We start from the raw sequence: 23,767 nt of genomic DNA on the forward strand, positions 1-23,767 counted from the left end.
TTTGTTTCACTATGGGTCCACCCAAGTAATAGAGGACTCAAATCGAGAGCTTAGTGGCAAAACAGTAACTAATTTGAAGTGTATAAGAGCATGTCAACTTGTTAAATAGATGGAATCTTAAAGGGGTAGTTTAGTAGACAAAAGAGAAAGGGTAAGGAAGGGTTTATTAAGTAAAGAGAAGGGGAAAACATGGAAATAAACAAATTAAAGGGCACAAAGGATTAAAGATAATAGGGGAGAGTAAAATTGCAAAGTGGAAATAATAGGGATTAGAAAAACTCGCAATAGAGGTTGTCTTCAACTTCTAAGAGCACGTCAACTTGTTAAATAGATGGAATCTTAAAGGGGTAGTTTGGTAGACAAAAGAGAAAGGACAAGGAAGGGATTATTAAGTAAAGAGAAGGGGAAAACATGGAAATAAACAAATTAAAGGGCACAAAGGATTAAAGATAATAGGGGAGAGTAAAATTGCAAAGTGGAAATAACAGGGATTAGAATAGCTCGCAATAGAGGTTGTCTCCAACCTCTAACCAGCGGTTGTAGCTTGCATGTAGACATTCAAATGCCTGTCAAATGCCAATATCATCGATGAATGCATGGTATATCCTTGCTGGATTTATCAAGCTGGCTGATCCTTTCAATTGGAAATTCATGTAATCTAGAATCTAAACTGAAACAGTTACCATTTCTTTAATATCGGATGGTGTCCTGCCTGCTGAATTCTGACTGGTAGAAGGAAAAAGAATATCAACATTCTTAGGATGCATGGTACTTTTTCTATTTTCTCATACATACTAGAGTGGATTGAGATATCCTTGAGAAGGTGTGACATGTTTCCATTGCTAGTAACTGAAATTTAAGTTTAAAATGTAATAAAAATAATATTCAAACATAGAAATGCCATTGTAAATTACATCATAAATTATAACCTGTACAACTGAGCATAAGTATCCTCTCAATAAGATGACAAACCACACATTTTTTTTGTTTTTTTTTTTTATTGAATGAAAAATAACACACTTCCTCTTAGTACACACAACATCTACCATCCCTATTGGTTCTACCACCATCTACAATTTAACTTCCACATGAGTTGGACATTCCTTCCGAATAAGCTTGGACTTGAAGAGGAGTTTCAGTACTATATGTACAGTTGTATCTCCACTCATCCATAATGTCATTGGTGTACAAAAAGTCAGTTCTTCTATGCACCCATGGCTTATTAGTAAAGATTTAAGCCCTGACCCTGTGCTGAAATTGCAGTTATTGATCCCACTATATCAACCTAAGCTGCTGCTTGAGGTTACCACCTGCACAGTAAAAAAGGAATGAGATACACCTTTAAATACCTTGTGATTAATTGATTATGCTATTCATTTGATTAGTTAACTAATAGCATAGTTTTTCCAACTGAGATTTTTCTTACCTCAATTGCCACCATTAGTTACAAGCTTGAATGGATCTTGCATGAGCAAAAGCTGTTGAGGTATTTGGCAGGCGGGTTTCACATTTGGGTGATGGTATAACTGCTTCAAAGGCTTCAACCAGCAGTGACACTCTCCGCTTGCGAGCTGGAGCAAGTTGAGTGACTGCTTGTTGAAGTGCATAATCAAGCATCCATTCCTCTGCATTTTTCCTTCCGTCCATCATTTGATGCCTTAGATCAACCTTTTCTGGTTCAGGTTCAGGTTCAATGTCCAGAAATTGTGGCTCTTTGGGGTTGAATTTTCTCTCGTCCTCCTGCTCGTTGATGGGCCTCCTGCATCTAGTTGTTCTCTTCAAATTAACAGAGGTCATGTGCAGTTGGTTGGAGTCATTTCCTCTGTTGACAATTTTTTCATTCTTTTTGGAGCTTGTGATATTGTCTTCACTGTTGATTTTTTCTGTTGCATCTGATTCCATATTATCTTCAACTAGCATAGTCTCTTCTCCAATGCTGTTCTCAGCATGACTCGATTCTCCCCCGTAGCCGTCAAGTTCCACAGCATCTTCAGCTTGTTCTTTTCCTTCTGCATCACCTCCAACATCAACACCCACAAGATTATTGCTAAATGCGAGAGAGCTTTCCTGTTCATTCACTAGGATCCCATCAATTACCTCAGTGATGGGAATGAGCTCATCAACTCCAATTAGTTGATGCTCCTGAAGTAAGTTTTCTGATTCAGGTACTTCATTCTTCTCATAGCTGGATGCTGTGAGATCATCCAATTGCTCCTCAATAGAAGCTGAGTAGACCATGCTGTTGAAGGCCTCGTCTGGCTTGGGAACTCCATCTGCCTCTTCTGTAATTGTTGCTGGCTCCTTGCATGCAACTTCAGTGGAGGAAAATAAGCTCGGATCTGACAAGTCAGAGATATCAGACCTTTCACCACTGAAATTAATGGGAATGCCTCTCCAAGAACTCTGATCTTCAACATCTGTCCCTGAATCATCATATCCATATTCCAGAGTGAAATTTTCAGCATTTTCTGCGTGGACCTGGTCCTGTGCAAATCCCTCCAGTGGCTTGGGAACTCCATCTGCCTCTTCTGTAATTGTTGCTGGCTCCTTACATGCAACTTCAGTGGAGGAAAATAAGCTCGGATCTGACAAGTCATAGATATCAGACCTTTCACCACTGAAATTAATTGGTATGCCTCTCCCAGAACTCTGATCTTCAACATCTGTCCCTGAATCATCATAACCATATTCCAGAGTGAAACTTTCAGCATTTTCTGCGTGGACCTGGACCTGTGCAAGTCCCTCCAGTGGAAATTCTTTACAGTCCTTATTGATAGTTTCGTCTGGCTTGGAGACTAGCTCCTCCTGCAGTGCTGGACTCTTGAACACTGGTAAGTGCATGGTCATTAGATCTGACTCATCAGATGGAGGGGCAGCAAATTTTCCCTCCTCACAATTCATGTCAGTGGGTTCAAGAGAAAATTCCTCCAGTTCAGTGCCTACAGTGCTTTCTCCTTCCAATTCCTTCCCAATGCAATATTCTATACCTGTTTCTGCTATAATCAAGCAGGATTGATAATCAGTGTATGCAATTCGGATGAACTGATCTTGTTGAGAAGTTGGAATATCCATTTCTGCTACCAGGTTGCTGTTTTGGTCAATGTTGTCTTCAAGGCTTTGTCAGAGTAGGATAATTCATTTGGCGTGCTCTCATGAACCTTCCCAGCATATTCTGTTTCTATTTCGGTGCCATATATGACTGATGATGTGATGCCAACTGAAATATTGGAATTTACAGCACAATTGGTAGTTGCTTCATCATGACCATCATAAATGCTTCTTCCCATTGATGTGGCAGTGTCTTCCCTTGGTTTAGCATAAATTTCTACAAAGAAATCTATGCAATCTTCCTTTATTACATGTGATATTGCTGCGGAAGCCAAATCTGCTGCTTGTGCTGTAGAATCCTCATTTAAGGCCACCCTGTTCATATCAATTTCCCCTTTTCTTTTGCCAGGAGGATATTTTTGAAGAGGAGATAGATTTTTCATTCTCAGGCTTTTCTGTGTCTTCAGTAGGCACCTTCTTGCTGACAAGAAAGGTTTCAGCAGTGGCAATGGTGCATGATGATGGCCATTAAGAGAGCAGTAAGTGTAGGGGCAGACCTTCATAGCTGAAGTTCCTTCAGATTCAGTTGCACCTGGACTAAGTGTCAAAAAGGTGGGGAACTTTGAATCCTTGAGTGTTGATGAACAAGTAGCCCTACCAGCGATCAGGCTGGAACAAGGAGCAATATTCATTGAAGGCCTCTGTAGTTTCAAACTAGATGTCTTTGTTAAAGTCCTTACTGGTTTCAAACTAGATGTCCTTGTTAGAGTCCTTGCTGGTTTGTGATCAGAAGCAGATGAAGGTTTTATACGAATTAAATTACTTTCATTTGGACTCTTTCTAGGACTAGTTTGAGAACCTTGGGTGCTTACCTGTGATTGCTCCTTCCTTGCATCGGAACTGCTTGTGGGCTTCATATAATTGGGCAACAAATCTGGTGTTCTCATGAGGTATTGGTTCCCTGGGGTAACAGCAGCACTGGATATGATGCCAGGTGATTCATCAAAGCCGGAGTTTGTCTGTTCCATTGGAGATGATTCTAAGGTCTCCAAACCCAAGAGCTTGATGGCTCTTGACTTCTTAATCTGCTTCTTCAACTCTGCTCCTCCCTTGAGACTAGGTGTCTTTGTTAGAGTCCTTACTGGTTTCAAACTATGTGTCTTTGTTGAAGTTTTTACAGGTTTGTGATCAGAAGCAGAGCAAGGCTTTGTATTGGAATAACTTCCCCTCAAGCTGGGACTGGAACTCAGAGAATCGGAATTCCTTCCGTCTGGGCTGGGACGGGGGCTGTTCTGAGCGGAATTCCTTCCGCTTGGGTTTGGACTGGGACTCATATGATTTGAATTCCTTCCACTTGGGCAAGCACTTGGGCTCTGGCAATGGGAATTCCTTCCACGACTAGGACTCACGCTGTTCCGATTGGATTTCCTTCCACTCGGGCTAGGACTCAGGCTGGTGCCATGGGAATTCCTTCCACTTGGACTAGGACTCAGGCTAATTCTACTGGAATTCCTTCCACTGGAGCTAGGACTCGGGCTCTTCTGATGGGAATTCCTTCCACTCGGGCTAGGACTCAGGCTGGTGCCATGGGAATTCCTTCCACTAGGATTAGGAATCGGGCTCTCTTGATTGGAATTCCTTCCATTTGGGTAAGGACTCGGGCCCATTCGACTGGAATTCCTTCCACTGGGACTAGGGCTCGGGCTCTTGCAATGGGAATTTCTTCCAGTTGGGCTAGGACTCAGACTCATACGTGAACAACTAGCTAGATAACCATGAGGATTCACCTGTGAAAGATCCTTCTTTGAATCAGAACTGCTTGTAGGCTTCATATAATTCGGTGAGGGATCTCGCTTGTTGAACTTGGATGGCCTTTGTGGAGTGGCAACAGCAGTGGATGCACTGGTAGGTGGTCTGTCGAACCGTGATTTTGCCCGTCTTGTAGGAGTATGTTCCAAGTTCTCCAAGTCCAAGAGCTTGATCGATCTTGACTTCTTCATTTCCTTCTTCAACTGTGTTCCACCCTTGTCTTGGATATCCTGATACTGAGCAGATGATTTAAGGGCCAACGACCACTTATCAGATTTAACATCATCCTTGGAATCAGCTTGGATTCCAAGCTTGTTGGGATCCTTTCTCTGGACCATCTGCAAAGAAAAGCTTTGAATCAGAGAATCATATCAGATGAGAAACAAAGGTTTTCTTGGGCTGGTTTTGTGATGGAGGTGAGAGTTGGAGCTCTTCAAAGCAAAGTAGTCTTCTTGTTATAGTCTGAGAGGAAGTTCTAAGGAGGAAGAAAACTCTTCGAAGAAGGGTGGCTTCTTTATTCAACTTTATTTTAATCTCTTTCAGCAGCGATTGGGCATCTGAAATTTGAATAAGGCTGAGAAAGGTATTTGATGCTGACCTGCAATTTGGAAGAGTTAATGGACTAATGGGGCCCTGTTTACGTGGTTTTTGATTCTTGATTCTGAATTATCTTGTTTGTTTCAAATTCCAGAAACGCCCATGATCTGTCATTGAAATTACAGAAATGTGCCGTCTTGACTCTAGTGGATATAATATAATAATTGTCATCTCTCCATTCAATTTTGAGGGTATTATGGGTAATGTTGCAAGTCAAGGTGAGGAATGTAAATGTAGATTGGGCACCGACCAGAAATGTGTGGGAAGAAGAATGGAGCGTGAGGGAGTGGGAATTGGCTGAGGAAAAGTGGTCGGCTTATGCCGGTGGTGGTGGGACCCTTTTCAAGAACACAGACGCTCCACTCATGCCGTTGTGTTTCAAAAGAATTAGAAATGTTTTAACCTGCTAGCTTCTTCGCTTTTCCCCTGTAATGGTGCAGGTGACGCAGTCCATATTTTCCCCACCATAGATATGGTCGGATACTGTGGTCCTACCCTCTAAGATAGGGGTATCAATGGGTCATTGGGTTGGATTGGATTTGGCCTGGTTGGTGGGTGAAAATGCATTTCACTACAAAAATGCAACAAATTGCTGCAACAACCGGTTGATACAAAGTGCTACAGCAAACGAAAAAAAGAAGAAAAGGTGTATACATACGAATTGTTATCCTCTCCTGTTACAACATAGTGCTGTACTGCATCGTGCAGCGTTGCAACGGCCATGTGGCATAGCAGACCCCATATGGTGCACATGGCCTCTGTAGTTGTCGCACGATGCAATACAGTACAGCACCGTGCTGTAACAGAAGAGGATAAAAATTCGTATACATACTGCATGGATATCTAGGAAATTATGGGAATCAATAATTTATATAAAAAAAATTATATCTCTAAACCAATATTTTATATCCAAGAATTGTAAAGCGAACCAAATCCTATTTTTGAATCAATCTCTAATATCTAAAAATTATAAAGTGCAAATTTATTAATTTTTAGAGGTATTACATATTGGTTTTTAATTTCCCACAAAATAGAATTAAGTAGTTTTTTAGGTATATTATTTACTTATTAGTCAAAAAGTCCTTTTAGAGTGTGTTTTAACTAATTTCAAAATATTCAGTCTTTATCACGCAACGAGAAAAGTCATTTGAGGTGGTTCAACGGAGGCCTTATGATGTCTTAGTATGAAGGTTGATTTGATTCAGATTAAAGGAACTAAAAGAGACATGATAGACCTAAAATGATTCTAGGAGAAATGGTGAGGAAAGACATGCACAGGTTAGGCCTTGTATCAAGTATGACCTCGAACAAAGTTTTTATTTTTTTGATGGAAATAATAAACTTATAGTACTAGGATAAAAGATTTGCAGAGTTCTAGACAGGCCATAGATCCATATAATTACAGCATTTGAAAGCTATACTAGTGAAATTATCCATTTCTTCAGTTAGTTCAAAATAAAATTTAATTAAGTTCTAGGGAATGCGAGTTCTAGGAATACGATAAAATAAATAAAAAATCTCATGCTTGTACATATGATTTCTTTAATTTTTAGGTTCTGTGGCTGTGCGAATCTCCATCCTTGTACAATTTCAAAAAGCTCTGCTTCTTTTGCATCTAATGTAGGTAATTTACCTGCATCTGTTAGAACATCCTGGCCAGCTATGAAATAGTCCAACTTGTTATTCTAATACTTAGTTCATATATGCCTGTGCAGATTAAGCCAGAAAATTGTATATCCAGATTAGCAATCATTGGAGAAATATTTTGGATGTGTGCTAGGTGGTGAAAATGGGTTAGATGGTAAAATGAGAGGAGGGTGAATGTTATTCTAATACTTGGTTCATATATGCCTGTGCAGATTAAGCCAGAAAATTGTATATCCAGATTAGCAATCATTGGAGAAATATTTTGGATGTGTGCTAGGTGGTGAAAATGGGTTAGATGGTAAAATGAGAGGAGGGTGAATATTCATATCTTGAATCCATCTGAAAACCTCATTGAGAACCAACATTGGGTCGGCCTTGGAAGCCCCTAAAATAACTTTATTTCTTACCTACCGAATAAAATAACTAGTAATCATTAAAATAGAAAAAAACCAGATCAAAGATTGTTTATCGAAAACTTGAGAAGAGAAGATTGAAACACAGAGATGAGTGAGTGAAGGACTAGGGAGATGCTCGGTTCTTAATCCAAACAAAGTTGACTAGAGGGTAAGGATTCTTGTAACCGACCCCATTTAATTGGTATAAGGCTTTGTTGTTATTGTTGTATTGTTGGAGCGGTTGGCTACACTTAATTAACTAAATGAAAATTTTAAAATAAAAAAATAAATAAAGAAATGGATACAGTGCATAGACACCTAGTAGAGTGACAATCAACAAGAACCGATCAAATCATGTATCCTACTAAGGTTTTCCTTCTAATAACTAATAAAATGTCAAAACTCACTTATTAGAACTGCCAAGTACTAAGTTTCATCCAACAAAGTAATGTCAAATTTTTAAGATTAGGCAAGTGTGAGAAGAAGGATCTCTCATGTAATCCTGATATGCTAATGATTTTTCTAAAATAAAGGTTACTCTAATATGAAATTTTTAGATGTTGAAATGGGCGGGATCAGAATTAGTATATCTGTGTATTTATTTGTGAATGGGATCATAATAAGTAAATCTGTGTACTATTTGTGAAGGATTCATGTATCAAACTATCAATCGTAATTTTTTGGAAACGAATTATCCATGTATTATTCGTAATTTTGGAAACTACGTATTTTTATTTTTGGGAGTAGAAACTATGTATTGAATATCATGTTTTTCAAAGGTTACATATTTTTAAAGGTATAAAAATTTCTCAGTTCTTTTTACCTTGGCCAGTTTTTCATGGAAAGTATTATTTTTATATTATTCTCTATTTTTCCATTTTTATTAATAGAAATATTTATATTGATGATAATTATTAATATATTTTCAATGGTTGTACTGAAATTATAACCACCATTCTCCAATTTTGCCAAGTATTTGGACAATCTATCTCATTAGTCTACCACGGAAAGAGTGAAAAAAAAAAAATAATCCCCAGTAATATTTCTTTTCTATTGGAGCATCGGATCTACCATTACTTTTTTAGATTATTAGTCAATAACAAGTGATATACCAAAAATAACTGTATATGACTGATATATATGTCGCAAGGATAAAGCAAGTCACGATATTTATAACCCCCTCCTGGAGTTTACAGGGTTACCTTCTCATCGTTACGGAGCTATCATCCTAACTCGCATAGACCTATATCTGCAGGAAAAGCTTAGAAGAGACCTGCATGTGTATTATGGCTAAATGACTTAGGGGCAAAGTCACTCCGTTCACGTCCCATATACATCCTGTCTATGCGAAAATAGGGCTGAATTCTATGACTCAATACGACAACATTTAATGCCGATTTGATCGGGCCATCCCTACCCACGTCAGAACACTCAAGTGCCCCGCCACTATGCCAAGTCAGACCAATTCATAGATCCCTCTATAAATATAGAGCAAAGGCCCCAGGTATAGAGATTCGGATCCATAACCTAATCAAGAACTCTCTTATTCTCTTTCACTTACTCTGAGTCTTTCACTTTTGACTGGGTACTCTGAGAACTGACTTAGGCATCGGAGGATCCCCTGGAGTCAGCTTCGGTCCTCGATTGTGTCTTTCTTGGTGTTTGCAAGTCCACCCATCAGACGACTTCGATCATTTCACTCCATCAACAAGGTTTGTGAATCATATGCCTTGGATACACTAATGGCTACACTATGGATTCACCATTGACTAATAACGTTGAATGATCGATGCACAGTCTAACAAATGCAACTCTGTGCAATGTATCAGTTCTAACGATAAGGCAGGTTTCATTAGTATTTAATTAAGGTTTTAATAGGAAAACAGTTAATATCAGTTAGAAGTAACCTTTAACAACATAATTTGTAGATTTTAATAGAAAGGAGGAAAACCATTTGCACTAAACTACCGAGCTATACCAATTGAGGCGCGGGACAAGGCATCAAACTGGAGGGATAGAGGGTCATTTCAAAGGGGGAAGAGAGAGATTGACACAGCTCTTGCTAGTCTGTGGTACACAGGTGGTGTGCTCAGCCTTTTTTCCAAATTAGTTAATAAACAATCCACTAACCCATTTTATATATGGAAAATCGTATTGTAATAAATAAAGTTTGGTGAAATAAAAAACGTAACCTTTTTTTTTTTTCTTCAAGTATAGGCCAAAGATTTAATACATGGGTTTGCAAGCATGCACGGTCATGTCACCTCTCACATTGAGTTGGAAAAGTCATAAATCCTCCTCCCCTATTCAAAGCCTCGAAACTTTCACCCTCTCACATGCATGACTTACACAGCCGTGTATGAAAACTATCCCCTACGTATAACACATTTTTTTTTCCAATGAGGGTAAATCTGACCGTTTCACATGCTAGCCCAAAAAATGTACTGCTTTAATAATGACAGAGCAACAAGTCATTTTCAAATTATTTTAAAAACCATTTTTTACGTTTACATTAAATAATTTTTTGAAATAAGATAAGGATCAATAAAAAGAAAGTTATAACTTCTCATTTCACCATTTAGGTAATAACGAGATGTACCTATATGTATAATTCGATTCAATCATCGATCAATTTCACAACTTGTTATTTGTAGGTTGGATGGTCAAATCAGCTAAGTTTTCAGAAATCAATTATACCTTTTTCTTTTTTGGAGGGGGGGGGGGGGGAGAGGTGTTTAAGGACTCTCATCTTTGAAATACATGAATTCAAGTTTATCGATTAGTTCTATATTCATATAAAGAGAAAAGGGACCATCAACTATTGCAAGTATTATAGATGCTCAGCTTCTAGAATCAGTTCAGATGAAAGACTTTGAAGAAATCGGTAATCTAGTAAGTATGGTTCAAACTTCAGTCAAACAATTAGAAGCCCACAGTATTTACTTGCACAAGTTGCCAGCCACCTTATTGACAAATTGGCATGCATGCATGAAGGAATATTGGAATAAGACCAACCATATAAACCTCCCTAGGATCCTCTACTGCCGCCTGCCCATGCGGTTGGTGTGCAGCCTCACACAGGCAGAGTGTGTACCCTACCGGGTTGCTCAGGTAGTGGGTATGGGGATCATTTTGCCTCTGTCTGTGTGAGACTGCATGCCAGCCGCACGGGTAGGTGGCAGCAGAGGATCCGAATTGAGATGATCAAACAAACATATATGGCTTTCTTTGGATTGCAGGAATTCAAACAGCCTGAATAATCGCCCAGCTGATTTGTTTTGAATTCGATGCCGATAAACTTGCTGGGCATCTAAGGGGATTGACTGCATCTTTGATCTTTGTGGTTCTTTTTTGCTAAGAGTCAGCAAGTGTATTGTATTAGATGAAAATCAGAAAAATGAGAGAATACAAATACAGAAAACCAACCCAATCAAAACATAAAGGAACAATTACATAAAACAGTATCTGGGTCTATGCTGAAAATCCCAACTAATATCATTAGTAACGAAAGGCAGAACACTATCCCCAGTACATGAATATCTAGATGTAGCTGCGTGCTTTGCCAATTTATCCACTACACAATTTATTTCATGATAACAATATGAGATAGACCATGAGATACTATCCAAATAACCCCTTGAAGAACAACCACTTTCTGCTTATAGCACCATGAAATTATTTGGCTTTTAATACAACTCACCACTAATTGGAAATCACTTTTGATCCATAATCTATCCGTCCGCATTTCAGAGTAATAATGAAGATCAATAAAAAATGCTGCAAACTCCGCCATAAGCCATTAGCCATTAGTCATTTAGACTTCCACCTTATGTTGTGGAGTTTGTTTTGTGGTGGAAAATTGGTTAACGTAATGGGAATTTAATTTACAATTAAGCTGTATCATATAATCGTCACAAGACTCATTCAACCATACCGAACAATAGTAAAGTGGTTTATGATCAATAGAAATGCAACAAACTTAGAAAGTCTTGATTGTCCATTTCTTCCTTTCACTTCAGATTTAGAAAGTTTTCTTCTTTATTTGGTAATGAATAGTTAGAGAGTTTTCATTGGACGTTTAACCTACTTTACTTAAAAGCTAAGAAAATTGAAATTGACGTGACAAAAGTTTGGCCCATCTCCCCTCCATTATTGAAACCATTGATCATTATGTGCACACTAACTTTACCAAAACAAAAAAAAAAATAAAAAAATGTACACACTAACTCGTGGAAGGCTATGAAAAAGCACACTCGTATTCACAACATGTTTACTTTTTAATAGTTATTAGTGCAGGAATCCCTAATATGAATCTAATTGGCAATGATGGGTTGTTTCCCAAATCTCTAAATGCTTAAAGTTCCATTGATTAGCTTTTGATTTCTCTATTTTTTTTGGGTTTTAAGGAAAGCAGGTGGGCACGGGCGCAATAAATGAGTCCGTATCATCTCCCAGGAAATCAGGAATGCGTCGGGTCCTCTACTGCTGAGCTGCCCCTATTGTCATGGGCGCCTTAGACATAGCAAAGCAATGAAAAGATCGCCCTACCCCTGTCCGTACATCTTGCCCGAGAGGGGTTAAGGCGGTCTTTACCGCCTTGCTGTGTCTGGGGCACAAGACAGTAGGGGCAGCTCGGAAATAGAGGATTTGAAACCAGAGAATACGTTGGAGAACTGACACACGGTAGAAGTGAGATAGACCGACAACCTTTTGTCTCTTTAGTCATTTTTTAGCCATATATCTAAGTAGGATTTGTTGGATTAATTGTATTTAACGTATGTGTTCATTAAACCTAATTTAATATGATTAAATTAATTAATACATTTTCATATTCATGTGTTTATTATGATTATTTTGGTAATGGGCAATTGTCCTCTTTTATCGTTATTAGTTCACAATTATGGACAAACTTAGACACTTTGTTCTAAGGTTGCCATACTATATATTTCCTTAATGGAGATTAGTATGGAAATATAAATGTGGGCACTTAATTGTGTTGAACATTGATCCAGTGGAATTCCTGATTTGATTTATCATCATTGTATTCGCTAGGTGATTTTCGGTAATTATTTTTTTTCATACGTGAGAGGTACTTACTGTTGCATTTACATTTCAGGCAATTGTGATAATCCAATGGTTGATGTCTACCGACAGGACTGACTACACACCATGCGCTCGTTGTACAATTTATATGCGTGAATGAGGGTGTTCCTCAATAAGGTTTCACACCCCGACAGGGTGAACATCAAAGTATGTGAGTTATTGGATAATGATCGATCAAAATCCGGGGCCTCGGTAATATTAGATATTATTATTTAAAAGAAGTTTCAAATAATTTTGATTGATCATTGGTCCTAATACTAACGGTTAATTTTGAGAGGTTGGACAGTGTCAGTAACTGTCGTGATCATTTTATGGGGTCCCACCTTGTGTGGAGGCTCCATCTTCTTTACCAACTTCACTTTTCTGCAATTTGTTTTTAATATTGATATTCTTCATCCTTCATTAATGGAGTATACAAAGCTTTGTTTATGGAGTTGAACGTGTTTTAAGAATGTGAGAGTCATGATTCTTATTGGCATTATTATTCCTAACTTGATTTTAATAAGATTGAAAAGGAGTTTAAATTTGATTAAGATTCATAATTGCTTGCAAATCTTATTTCGTTTTCTTGTTTATTAAAACTTGGACTTTAGAAGTAGAGTTTAATTAGGATAGTCAAACCCAATATTCCATGTGGCATTATTAATTGTTAATGATAATAATAATTGACATGGAATTCTGAGAAATCCAATTCGATTGGGGATATTAGGCAACCCAAACCCAAATTAGGCTGCGTTTGGTAACGGTCTGAACAAAGAACGTCCGTTCTTGACTAGAAACGTTCTTTTGCGTTTCTGGTCTGGAACAGCGTTCAGAGACCGAAGATGACCGTTTGATAACGTTCTCAAGAACGCTAGCTATTTAGAACGAAAATGGTGTTTGGTAAAATCTGTTCTTCCCTATTTGATATTAATTACAATAATGCCATCCTTACCTCAAAATACATGTCTTTCTTACATTACAAACATAAATTAAAAATATCTCATAAAGTTTCATATTTAACATAAATTAAAATATGTAATAAATTACTAACCTTAACATAAATTAAAATATATCATTTTACAGTTAATTAAAATATGTCAACTTATAGTTAATTAAGTCATTAAATTATAATTTTAACAACCTATAACATGATTTAATCTTCTTCTTTCTTCAAGTCTAACTTGGTAAGACCTTCAAGGATGTCTTTGAACATCTTCGCATGATTCTCTGAGGATGTAATTGCACTCTTGCAATAACCTTTCAGAAATTCCAAAGAAGGCGGAGCGGATATAGCTGTTGAGCCTGAGGGACAAACCGTTGATGCATTAGTCTGTTGGTTAGAAGATAAGGTCGTGCCTTCTTCTATCCATTGAAAAATTCACAGCCGCGATTATCACTCTGTAAATTCATGTAAGTTACGGGTATCAACAATAATATATAAATCATTGGAAAAATATATAAAATAAATTAAATAAAATGATTGAGAGGGTTATCATACCCTAGTCGATTTGGGACAACACCAAAATGAGCGACCACTGTTTCTTTTTGTTTTCGCTGTCCTAACTTTACTTTGTCCTTGTGCACATGTACATCATTTCAGTTAATTAACCCAAAGAAAAAAAGAACATCCTCTAGGACATTTGAAATAATCCATGCCTCTAGAATTATCGGACCTAGATGTCCATATCATACATTCTCTTCCACATTTGTTGCATTTTGTAATAGATTGTAAATTCATATTAGTAAACACTGCATATTGAATATGAATGTTCTTAAATTGCAATATCTGGATGAATATACCTAGTTTATATGATAGTCAGATTTAACAAATATAACAAATTAATGAAAAAAATAAATTTAAAATAACCATCCATGAACCTAAAATATTTTTTGTCATATCAAATCCAACATAAGTCATATAAACAAGCCATAGTTTGGTCAACACATACAAAAGAAACTCATTTAAGTCACATTCTTGCACTGTCTGTCTAATTGAATACCTAGTTTGGTCAAACACATACAAAAGAAACTTATGTAAATTGTGTCATCCTACAATTTATGGCCAATTCATTTGCAATGTCTCTCCATAATCCATTCATCATTCTTGTACTTTCTCTGATTGAGAGTAGACATAGATGTATCATACGATAAGTGTACAAGATTCAGTTCATCTACGACTACTTTGTCGTTAGCACTTAAATCAGCAAATACTTTGTCTGCCTCTTGTTCGTCACGAATAAAATTATGCAATCCACAACAGGCCATCGCAATGTAAGTCTGGTCTCTGATTGAATAACTAGGTATATATCTTAATATTTTAAACCTATTTTTTAGAACTTCAAATGTAAGCTCAATTACATTCCTAAGTGAGGAATGTCTGTAGTTGAACAACTCTTTAGCAGTCTTTGGATTTCTCCCAGCTCCCTGGTAGTCTGGAATATGGTACCTCTCACCTCGAAATGGGGTCAAGTACCCAACTTGACTTGCATACCCAGAGTCTACAACATAATATTTTCGTACACATACAAACCATTGTAACGAAAAACCCAACTTTACGAATAAAGTACTTCATATATCAGTAGAATTAAATGGGTTTTACCTTGAAGTGGATGTGGGAACTATAATGTGGGATCTTTCTTTGCGTGTTCAAATATACGACAATCATTAGTGTTGCCCTCCCAACCCACATAAACATACGTGAATCGCATATCAAAAGAACATATACACATCACATTTTATGTGGTAATGCCCTTTCGGTTTCTGTAGCGAGTAACGTCTTGTTGAGGCACTATGGCACTAATATGACTATCATCGATTGCTCCAATACAATCCTTAAAACAGATTTCATAAAATAAACTTGTCACATTAAAACAAGAAAAATTAAAATAATTGAATTTCCATGCTTGTATTGATTGCATATTACTTTAAAGAAAGGATAGTATTTTGGTTTTGATTGCATGTCTAATTGAATTTTCTGGATGTTAGGTGGTGTGATCCTTTCTTTTGCCAATTTTTCCATAGTCATTAACACACTCTTGAATGTATGGCTAATGGTCTCCCAGAATATTGAAACTCCTCTTGAATGTCCCGATTAGAGAAACCCTTTTCCACCATCATCACAAACATGGCTATTTGCTCATCTACCTTTAAATATTGACTGTCTTTTGACCACTTTCTAGAAACCATCAGTGTACATAGATTTTGGAAGACATGTCTTTCTATACTGAACTTCTGAAAGCAACGGTCTGCATGACCACTCAAAACCTCATGGACCATAATTGATCCTGGATGTCTATCATCCCTACAAGGTTCTCTTGTGTATAGAGATTATGTGGCAACTAAAGTTGTAGCTATCATTATCAAGTCATCCTCATCACTTGAAGAGTCATTACTGAACTGGTGTATTGTTGCCATGACTGCTAAATATACACAAGAATACTTAAACTTTAAACATAATACGTTAATAAACCTAAAACACAAATACATATTATTCAACATAGATCCACATAATCATCAAATTGTTTCAAACATTCAAATAGAATTAAATAAAATATAAGATTGTATCATCATACCATCCAAATTAAACATAAAATAACAAAATTATTTCAAACAACCACATAGAATTAAATAATAGCACACTATAACTCCTCCAACAGCCACATCCTCCTGTCAGGCTTACAACCAATGAATGACTCCCTCCACAGTCCTAACTCCCTAATTTGTTTTAAGGCCTTCAGATACATGTCCTTACTTATATCAGGTATTTCGTCAAGGACACGTGTACATGTTAAAACACTAGTGTCGATAGGAGTCACTGATGTGCCAAAGCCAGAAACTTCAGAAGTAACCTCTGTACTTGCAGTTGCCCTCTTTATTTTTATCTGACATAACTTTCCAACATATCCCAAAGCAGTTGTGATACTACCACTCATACTTCGCTTCTGTTTAGCTGTTGGAGTTCTATCTTGTTTATGGACTGTAGTCTCTTCCTTAACCTCATTGACTTGAAAGTCATCTAGACCTGTTGGAGTGATGTGGGTTGGTGTAAGGATCTCCTCATCAACCTCTAGATCATCAATCCTAGTTGTCACCCAGTCTTGCGTGTTATCTAACTGACCATCTCCACGGGCATAAAAATCTCCAAATATAATTTTGAATTCAGACCAATGTGCCAAGCCTTGATGCCTAAACTTTTTCCATCTTGAATTTGCCTATATACAATATCAAATAAATTATTAGACATTTACTACACAATTATCAACATAAGACCAAATATAATAGTTTATATCAAACCAAAGAATATATTAGTATGGTATTTACCACTATAGCTTTATCCCAAACACTGTCATCATCAACAGTAACTGTGTGGGTGATTGAGTTTCATCCAAACCCCGTAGTTTGAAGCAATGATTTGAAACTTCCATAATCTATCATCATCTTGTTGAACTTGTTCCTTATCTGTTCTCCATCGAATACCCTACCAAGACTGGCTTCTAACCAGGTATGAATGTCATCCCATCTATTCTTGCTGAAGGTTGCCTCAGTCTTGTTGCTAGCCCTTACATTATCTACCATCAACCTAACTAGTAAAGCAACCTCACTTGTGGACCAAGAGACAGGACCAACTTTTGATTTTCCTTTTGACCTTGATGAAGTAGCCATAATATCTGAATAGCACATACATTATATGTAACAAACAATATGAAATAAAAATATCCATTACCAAAGAAAATATACAGTCAGATTCATTACCAAAGAAAATGATTCAAATGACCCCAATTGGCTTGGTCCTAATGAGGATTTTAAAGAATTCATAGATGACTTTTCTTTTTCTATCAATCCTGGTTCAATAGATTCACACCCTCATAATTGTTAAAGAAAGTTGTATATCTAGGTCCAAGTGTTAGATATCATCAAAGAAACATTTAACCTCAGTTTTGTGGCATTTGGATCATTCAATGAGTGCAATCAGATTTTTTTCCTTCCCTAAATATGATTCCTATTTCTTGAAATTATCTACCACTTTCTTACATCTGATTTCTACAAAACTACTTTTTCTGCTAGTATCACAGGCAAAGTATCAGTAAACTGGTTCAAACCATAACATTATGTATGCAGTAAAACCATAACCTTAGAACTAGAATTATGATAACTGAATCTGCTAATAATGACAAGGAACTAGGTTAGACTGATTTGTCTAATGGGAAGTTAACAGTCCTTCAAAACTGAGGTGAAAACAATGAGGGATGAGGGAGAATCAACCACACCTTCCTCAACCAAGAACTATAGGCAAGCAGAGTAATACCAGTTCAACCTCAATAGATGGTATATAATTTGGATAAATAAGAAGTAAAATAACCAGATTTGAAGACCACAAATGATAGCAAAGAAAGAAAGAATATATGTGTGTATGTTGAACTCTCAATATCTTTTTGGGGCCTGAATTGATAGTTAGGCCCCAAAAAGTGTTGAACTCTCATTATCTCTTAATTGTGAGGTGTTAGTCCTTGCCAAGTGACCTACCCTATTGGGGTTATAGCAAAGACAGATTAAATGACGAGTAGCAATCTGGGAGAAGATCAAAGTAAAACCATTCACAATGCACAACCGATATGCCCTCAGGCCACAACCAAAAGAATATTCTTAATTTCAACCTTACCATTTCTCTATTATAAGTTATATATTTGATCCAAAAGAAAGGTTAAAACAATGACCGAGAAGATAATTTAATCCACATATTAAGATTTGGATAATGAAAAGACCAACCATACCAAACAGTATTCAAAAACTCATTCCTTCCCAGTTTTGGCATAATCCCAACATTCCCACCTGTAACTCAGGATCCAATCATACCAAATGTACCCTCTCTCACACCCACAACTCCATATTTATCTCCTCTTCCTATACTCCCCAGTCTTCCACCATTGCCACCATTACCAGTCCTGGCATAATCCCAACATTCCCACCTGTAACTCAAGATCCAACCATACCAAATGTACCTCAGTCGATTTGGCTTTAAGTCTTGCTTTAACTCATTCCTTCCTAGTCCTCTGCAATGTACCCCATGTAGAGGATGCTTGAGGCTTGTTTCAGATTTCTCTTCCATTAGTCACAGATAAGTCACTGTTTCAGGGTTCTAAATTGTATTCTGTTGTTATTGGCATTCTAGCACAAACCAGACTAATTTGGGGGGCTTTATAATCGAATTTTCAGTTCTGATTTTCCAAGTGATTGTTACTCAATTACCTTGAGCAAAAACTGTTCATACACTCTGATGGTTTAATTGGGAATTGGGAAATGGATTATCACTTATCACAGCCTCCTAAAATAAATAAAGTCAATTTTTCTACTGCCACATGGTGCATAGAGTCTATAGAACCTACCTACTAAAGTTCTGCTAAATTAGAACATTCTTGATTCAGACACAACAATTTTCACCCATCCCCTGTTTCAATGTTATTGAGGATTACACCTTCCACTGGTGCCTTTTGAGTTTTAGATTTGAGATATAATATTAACCTAGACATTTACTCGCTCAAAATAATTTGACAAAAATCCTTGCAAAGGAACATACTTGCCCAGAACTGAGAATGAGAATCCAATTAGCAATCCCAGCTTGAACTCACCCACAAACACTGAATCCAGAAACAAAAGACAGCACAAAAAATTAGTACCTACAATAGAGAATAAAAGCCCATACCTTTTTGGTTGAGGGGTACTGATCCAATTCCTAAGACAAAATAGGAAACAAATTGCATAAATCGTCAGAGAGATCGACACAGAGATAGTGAGAGGGAGAGAGAGAGACAGAGAGAGGGAAAGAGCGAGAAAACGACAGAGAGATAGTGAGGGAGAGTATGAGAGGGAGAGATAGAGACAGAGAGAGACAAAGAGAGGGAAAGAGCGAGAGAGAGATGCAGAGAGTGCGAGAGATAGAGAGGGAGAGAGAGAGAGAAACAGAGAGAGGGAAACAACGAGAGAGATGTAGAGACTGCGAGAGATAGAGAGGGAGAGAGAGAGAGAAACAAAGAGAGGGAAACAACGAGAGAGAGATGTAGAGACAGCGAGAGATAGAGAGAGAGAGAGAGAGAGAGAGAGAGAGAGAGAGAGAGAGAGAGAGAGAGAGAGATCTCACCTTAGAGTTGCAGAGCAAGATCTGCTTCTTCGTCGTCTCCAAACTTCCACGGGCAAGAGACCTCTTGCAGCCTTCACTCCTCATGGGTTTTGTCTCAGAAAATCATGGGTTTTGTTTGTCTCAATTTGTTCTTGTTCTTTGCAGACCGTATCTGAGACGGTCTGTAAAGAATGTTCTTTTGGTGATAATAACCTCTGGTTCGTTCTAAAAGAACGAAAAATGAACCACACAACCAAATACATTTTGATGTTTTTTTGTTCTTTTAGAACAAAAGAACTGTTCTGAACGGATCGGACCCTCATGAACCAAAATTAGTTTTGGATTATGACATGTCAATTTCAGATTTAAAATTCCAGATCTGATCAATGGAATTAAAATTTTAATTGATAATTTAGAATAACCATATTACCCTTACTTGCCCTAAGGGATATTTTGATGGATCTAAATGACGTAAATGTCCATATTGACTAAATAGAATCTAAAATACATCATATTAATATTGTTCAAAGTGTTTAAACATGAGAATCATTTCAAGTTGTTGAAATGACCAAAGTACCCTTTGAAACCCTAATTTGGTATGTACATGAATATGATAATAAAATTAATAATTTGCTTAATATATTAATTGTTAATTATTAGACAATATTGTGTTTTGTGCCTAACACTTTGTGTTGCAGCATGGAATGGTCATGGGATTGAATGTGATGTGTGTTTATTGCGTTGTTCTTTCCCCCTCTAAAACTTCCATTCGAAGACATGTATCTCCTCTTGGGCAATCCTAAATGGAGAGGATTGGTTTTCTCAAAGGTTGTAATTAATTTTATTTCATTCCTTTAAGTTTCATATGATGTAACTTAGGATAGAATTTTTTGAGATGTAATAAGTAAGAAGCACATGCGATGTGCTTACATTGGAGCATGGTCGCATTCAGTGGGAGCTTGGATGATACGATCAAGTTAAACAAGACTCAATGGAGGATCCCATGACCATAACATATTTTATGTGGATGCATGCTATATCGTATGTAGTTGTTTACTTTATGCGTTTTACTTGATACATTAGATGTATGATGGTTAGGAGCAACTTTAAGTAATGCGTTTAATATGTTAAATACCTACATTGCCCTAGACATTAAAACCAAGTGCATAATGGGAACCTTTAACGGTAAGGATCTCGTGGCCTCCTATCATGATGGGATAAGGACTACTTTGTAGATTCTAGGGGAACTCCGACAGGCTAACCCTAGGATTGAATAAGTGAGTTGCTTGATTCCTTCTCCTGTGAGATATGAGATGGACACGGTAGGTAGGGCATGTGGGTACTGTCCCAAAGCTATGATCTATTTCTAGTGATAGATAAGTGCTTGACTTGAGTGCAGTGAACTCCAACAAGCTAAGCTGGCACTTAGGTGGCCGAAGCATATCGGAGGTCAATTCTCTACTAGGGATTTGACAGTTAGGGATGTGTTAAGTGAACTCTGACAGGCTAATCTATACACATCATGGGCTTAGATGACTTTGATACACTTCTCCAACTAAGAAGGATGTTGGAAAAGTGTGGAACCATTGAATTATTGCACATGTTCCTTATTGTTTATTTCAATGGTGGTGAGTATTGTATTAATTACTTGTACATCTAATGTAGATACCATCACTGTTTCCAATATGACACACAACACTACCCTCGCTTCACTTAATGATAATAAGCTAACCGGACCCAACAACTACCTTGAATGGAAGAAAAGGCTTCTACTTGTGTTGAGAGCAAAAAAGATTCTGTCAGTTATTGAGACTACTGGACCCCCTCTGCCTCACACTATTGATGGTGAGGATTATAAAGCCTCAAAAACTTTTAAGGAAAAGGATGCTCTGTCCACTGGGTATATCCTTAGTTTTGTTGACAAGAACATTCAAAGTATATGCGCTGACTTTGAAACGACAAAAGAGATCATGAAACACTTGGAGGAGACATTCGAAAAGCAATATCGTCTTGCTTGTCAGAAAATCTCCTCTGCATTGTTCTCTGCTAAAATGGCTAATTCCACATCTATCTTGGATCATATGATGAGAATGAATAAATATTTCTAGGAATTAGAGGGTTATGGATTAGTCTTTGAATTGGACTTCAAGATTGAGATTATTTTTGCTACACTGCCAGACTGTTACATTTCGTTTATAGTGAACTTTCACATGAATAGGGTCACAGTGAACACCATTTCTGAGTTGACCAATATGCTTACAAAAGTAGAAGGGGCACTCAAGAAAAGTAAGGCAATTGCTCTTGTCACTGAGAAGAGTTCTCAGTCTTCCAAACTTAAGAAGAAGAGGAAGAACAAGAAGAACAAGGGTAACAGTAAGATCCCAGTGAGTAAAGAGGGAGCTGTTCAGAAAAAGAAAGGCAAAGCTGCTAAAGGAAACTATTTCTTTTATGGTAAGACAGGTCACTGGAAGCGGAACTGCCATGAATACCTTGCCTCTGTAAAGAAGGACAAGGATGACAAGGAAGGCAAGACAGAATCATGTATTTTTATTTCTTTGTGTTAATTAAATCTCATTTGTTGGTACGACCAACTAACTTGTGGTGTATGGACTCTGGGTCCAATGCACATGTTTGCAATATGTTGCAGGAGTTTCAGGAGACTAGAAGGACAAGAAGAAATGAGATCACCTTGAGAGTTGGAACTAGAGATGAGGTCGATGTTGTCTCAATTGGAAATTGTACTATTCATTTTAGTCATACTGCACTTTTAAAATTAAATAATTTTTATTACATAACTAGATTTAGTAGGAATTTGATTTCTGTTTCAAGACTCGTTGATGAGGGATATACTATGAAATTTGATGATGGTTTAAATATTTTTTATAAAGGCAAACTTTTTGTCGCTGGATATAGAATGAATGGTTTATATTTCGTTAAATCTGTCTTGAATGAATTCAATAATTCCAGTATGACCGTTAATGTAACGAAACAAAAGCGATCTCTTAAGAATCATACCTATCTTTGGCATTTTAGGTTAGACTACATTGGTGTGGATAGGATTAATAGATTGGTAGGAGATGAACCTCTTGAAAGTCTTGAAGTACAACCATATTCAACTTGTGAATCCTGTCTACAAGGAAAAATGGCTAGGAAACCATTCCCGAACAAGGGAACTAGAGCTAAAGGTACATTGGATCTCATCCACTCAGATGTATGTGGACCATTAAATGTCCAAGCTAGGAATGGATATTATTATTTCATCACGTTCACTGATGACTATTCACATTATGGATACATTTACCTATTGCATCAAAAATCGAAAACCTTTGAAAAGTACAAAGAGTTCCAAGCCGATGTTGAAAACCAGTTAGGTAGATGTATCAAATGCCTCAGATCAGATCGAGATGGTGAATACTTATCAGATGAGTTTGTTGTCCACTTACGAGAAAAGGGTATCTTATCATAGATGACTGCACCAGGAACACCACAATAAAATGATGTTTCAGAAAGAAGGAATCGAACTCTATTGGATATGGTTCGTTTCATGCTTGCGTACTCTCAGCTTCCTTTATCCGTCTGGGGATATGCCTTAGAAACGACTGTTTATATTCTAAACAGGGTCCCTATTAAGTCTATACCTAAAACTCCTTATGAGTTGTGGGATGGACGAAAGCCTAGTCTACCACATCTAAAGGTATGGGGCTGCATTGCAAACATAAAAAAGCAGCTGACAGACAAACTAGGGTCCAAGACTGATAGATGCCATTTCATAGGATATCCCAAAGGGACTATGGGATATTATTTCTATAATCCTGTGGAACAGAAAGTGTTTATTAGCAAACATGCCACCTTCCTTGAGGAGGATCAGATTACTCCCAGAGTTGATCCTATAGTTATCCAAGAGTTGAATAACCAGGATACTCAAAATATCCCAATACAACCTGCTAATGACTTACTACCACCAGTACAAACTCCTGTAGAGCCATGATGTAGTGGGAGGATGGTTAGACCTCCGGACTGCCTTGTCTTCTTCAGCGAAGATTCAGATAAAGTAGAAGAGTTCTAAATGGTC

General features: G+C 37.3%; 1 protein-coding gene across 1 annotated transcript; it reads right to left on the reverse strand.

Annotated features, from left to right (window-relative positions):
- Window positions 1-976: 976 nt before the first annotated feature.
- On the reverse strand, window positions 977-5,405 carry LOC122643421 (muscle M-line assembly protein unc-89-like). The gene is made up of 5 exons (XM_043837042.1): window positions 3,079-5,405; window positions 2,944-2,996; window positions 2,524-2,828; window positions 1,427-2,277; window positions 977-1,310 (listed from the first exon to the last, which is right to left on the reverse strand). Exons 1-4 carry the CDS (start codon window positions 5,193-5,195, stop codon window positions 1,441-1,443), a joined length of 3,312 nt encoding a protein of 1,103 aa, XP_043692977.1. The 5' UTR covers window positions 5,196-5,405; the 3' UTR covers window positions 977-1,310; window positions 1,427-1,440.
- Window positions 5,406-23,767: the final 18,362 nt, after the last annotated feature.

This window comes from Telopea speciosissima, chromosome 10 (genome assembly GCF_018873765.1).
Source record: "Telopea speciosissima isolate NSW1024214 ecotype Mountain lineage chromosome 10, Tspe_v1, whole genome shotgun sequence".
In the NCBI taxonomy this organism is placed as follows: domain Eukaryota; kingdom Viridiplantae; phylum Streptophyta; class Magnoliopsida; order Proteales; family Proteaceae; genus Telopea; species Telopea speciosissima.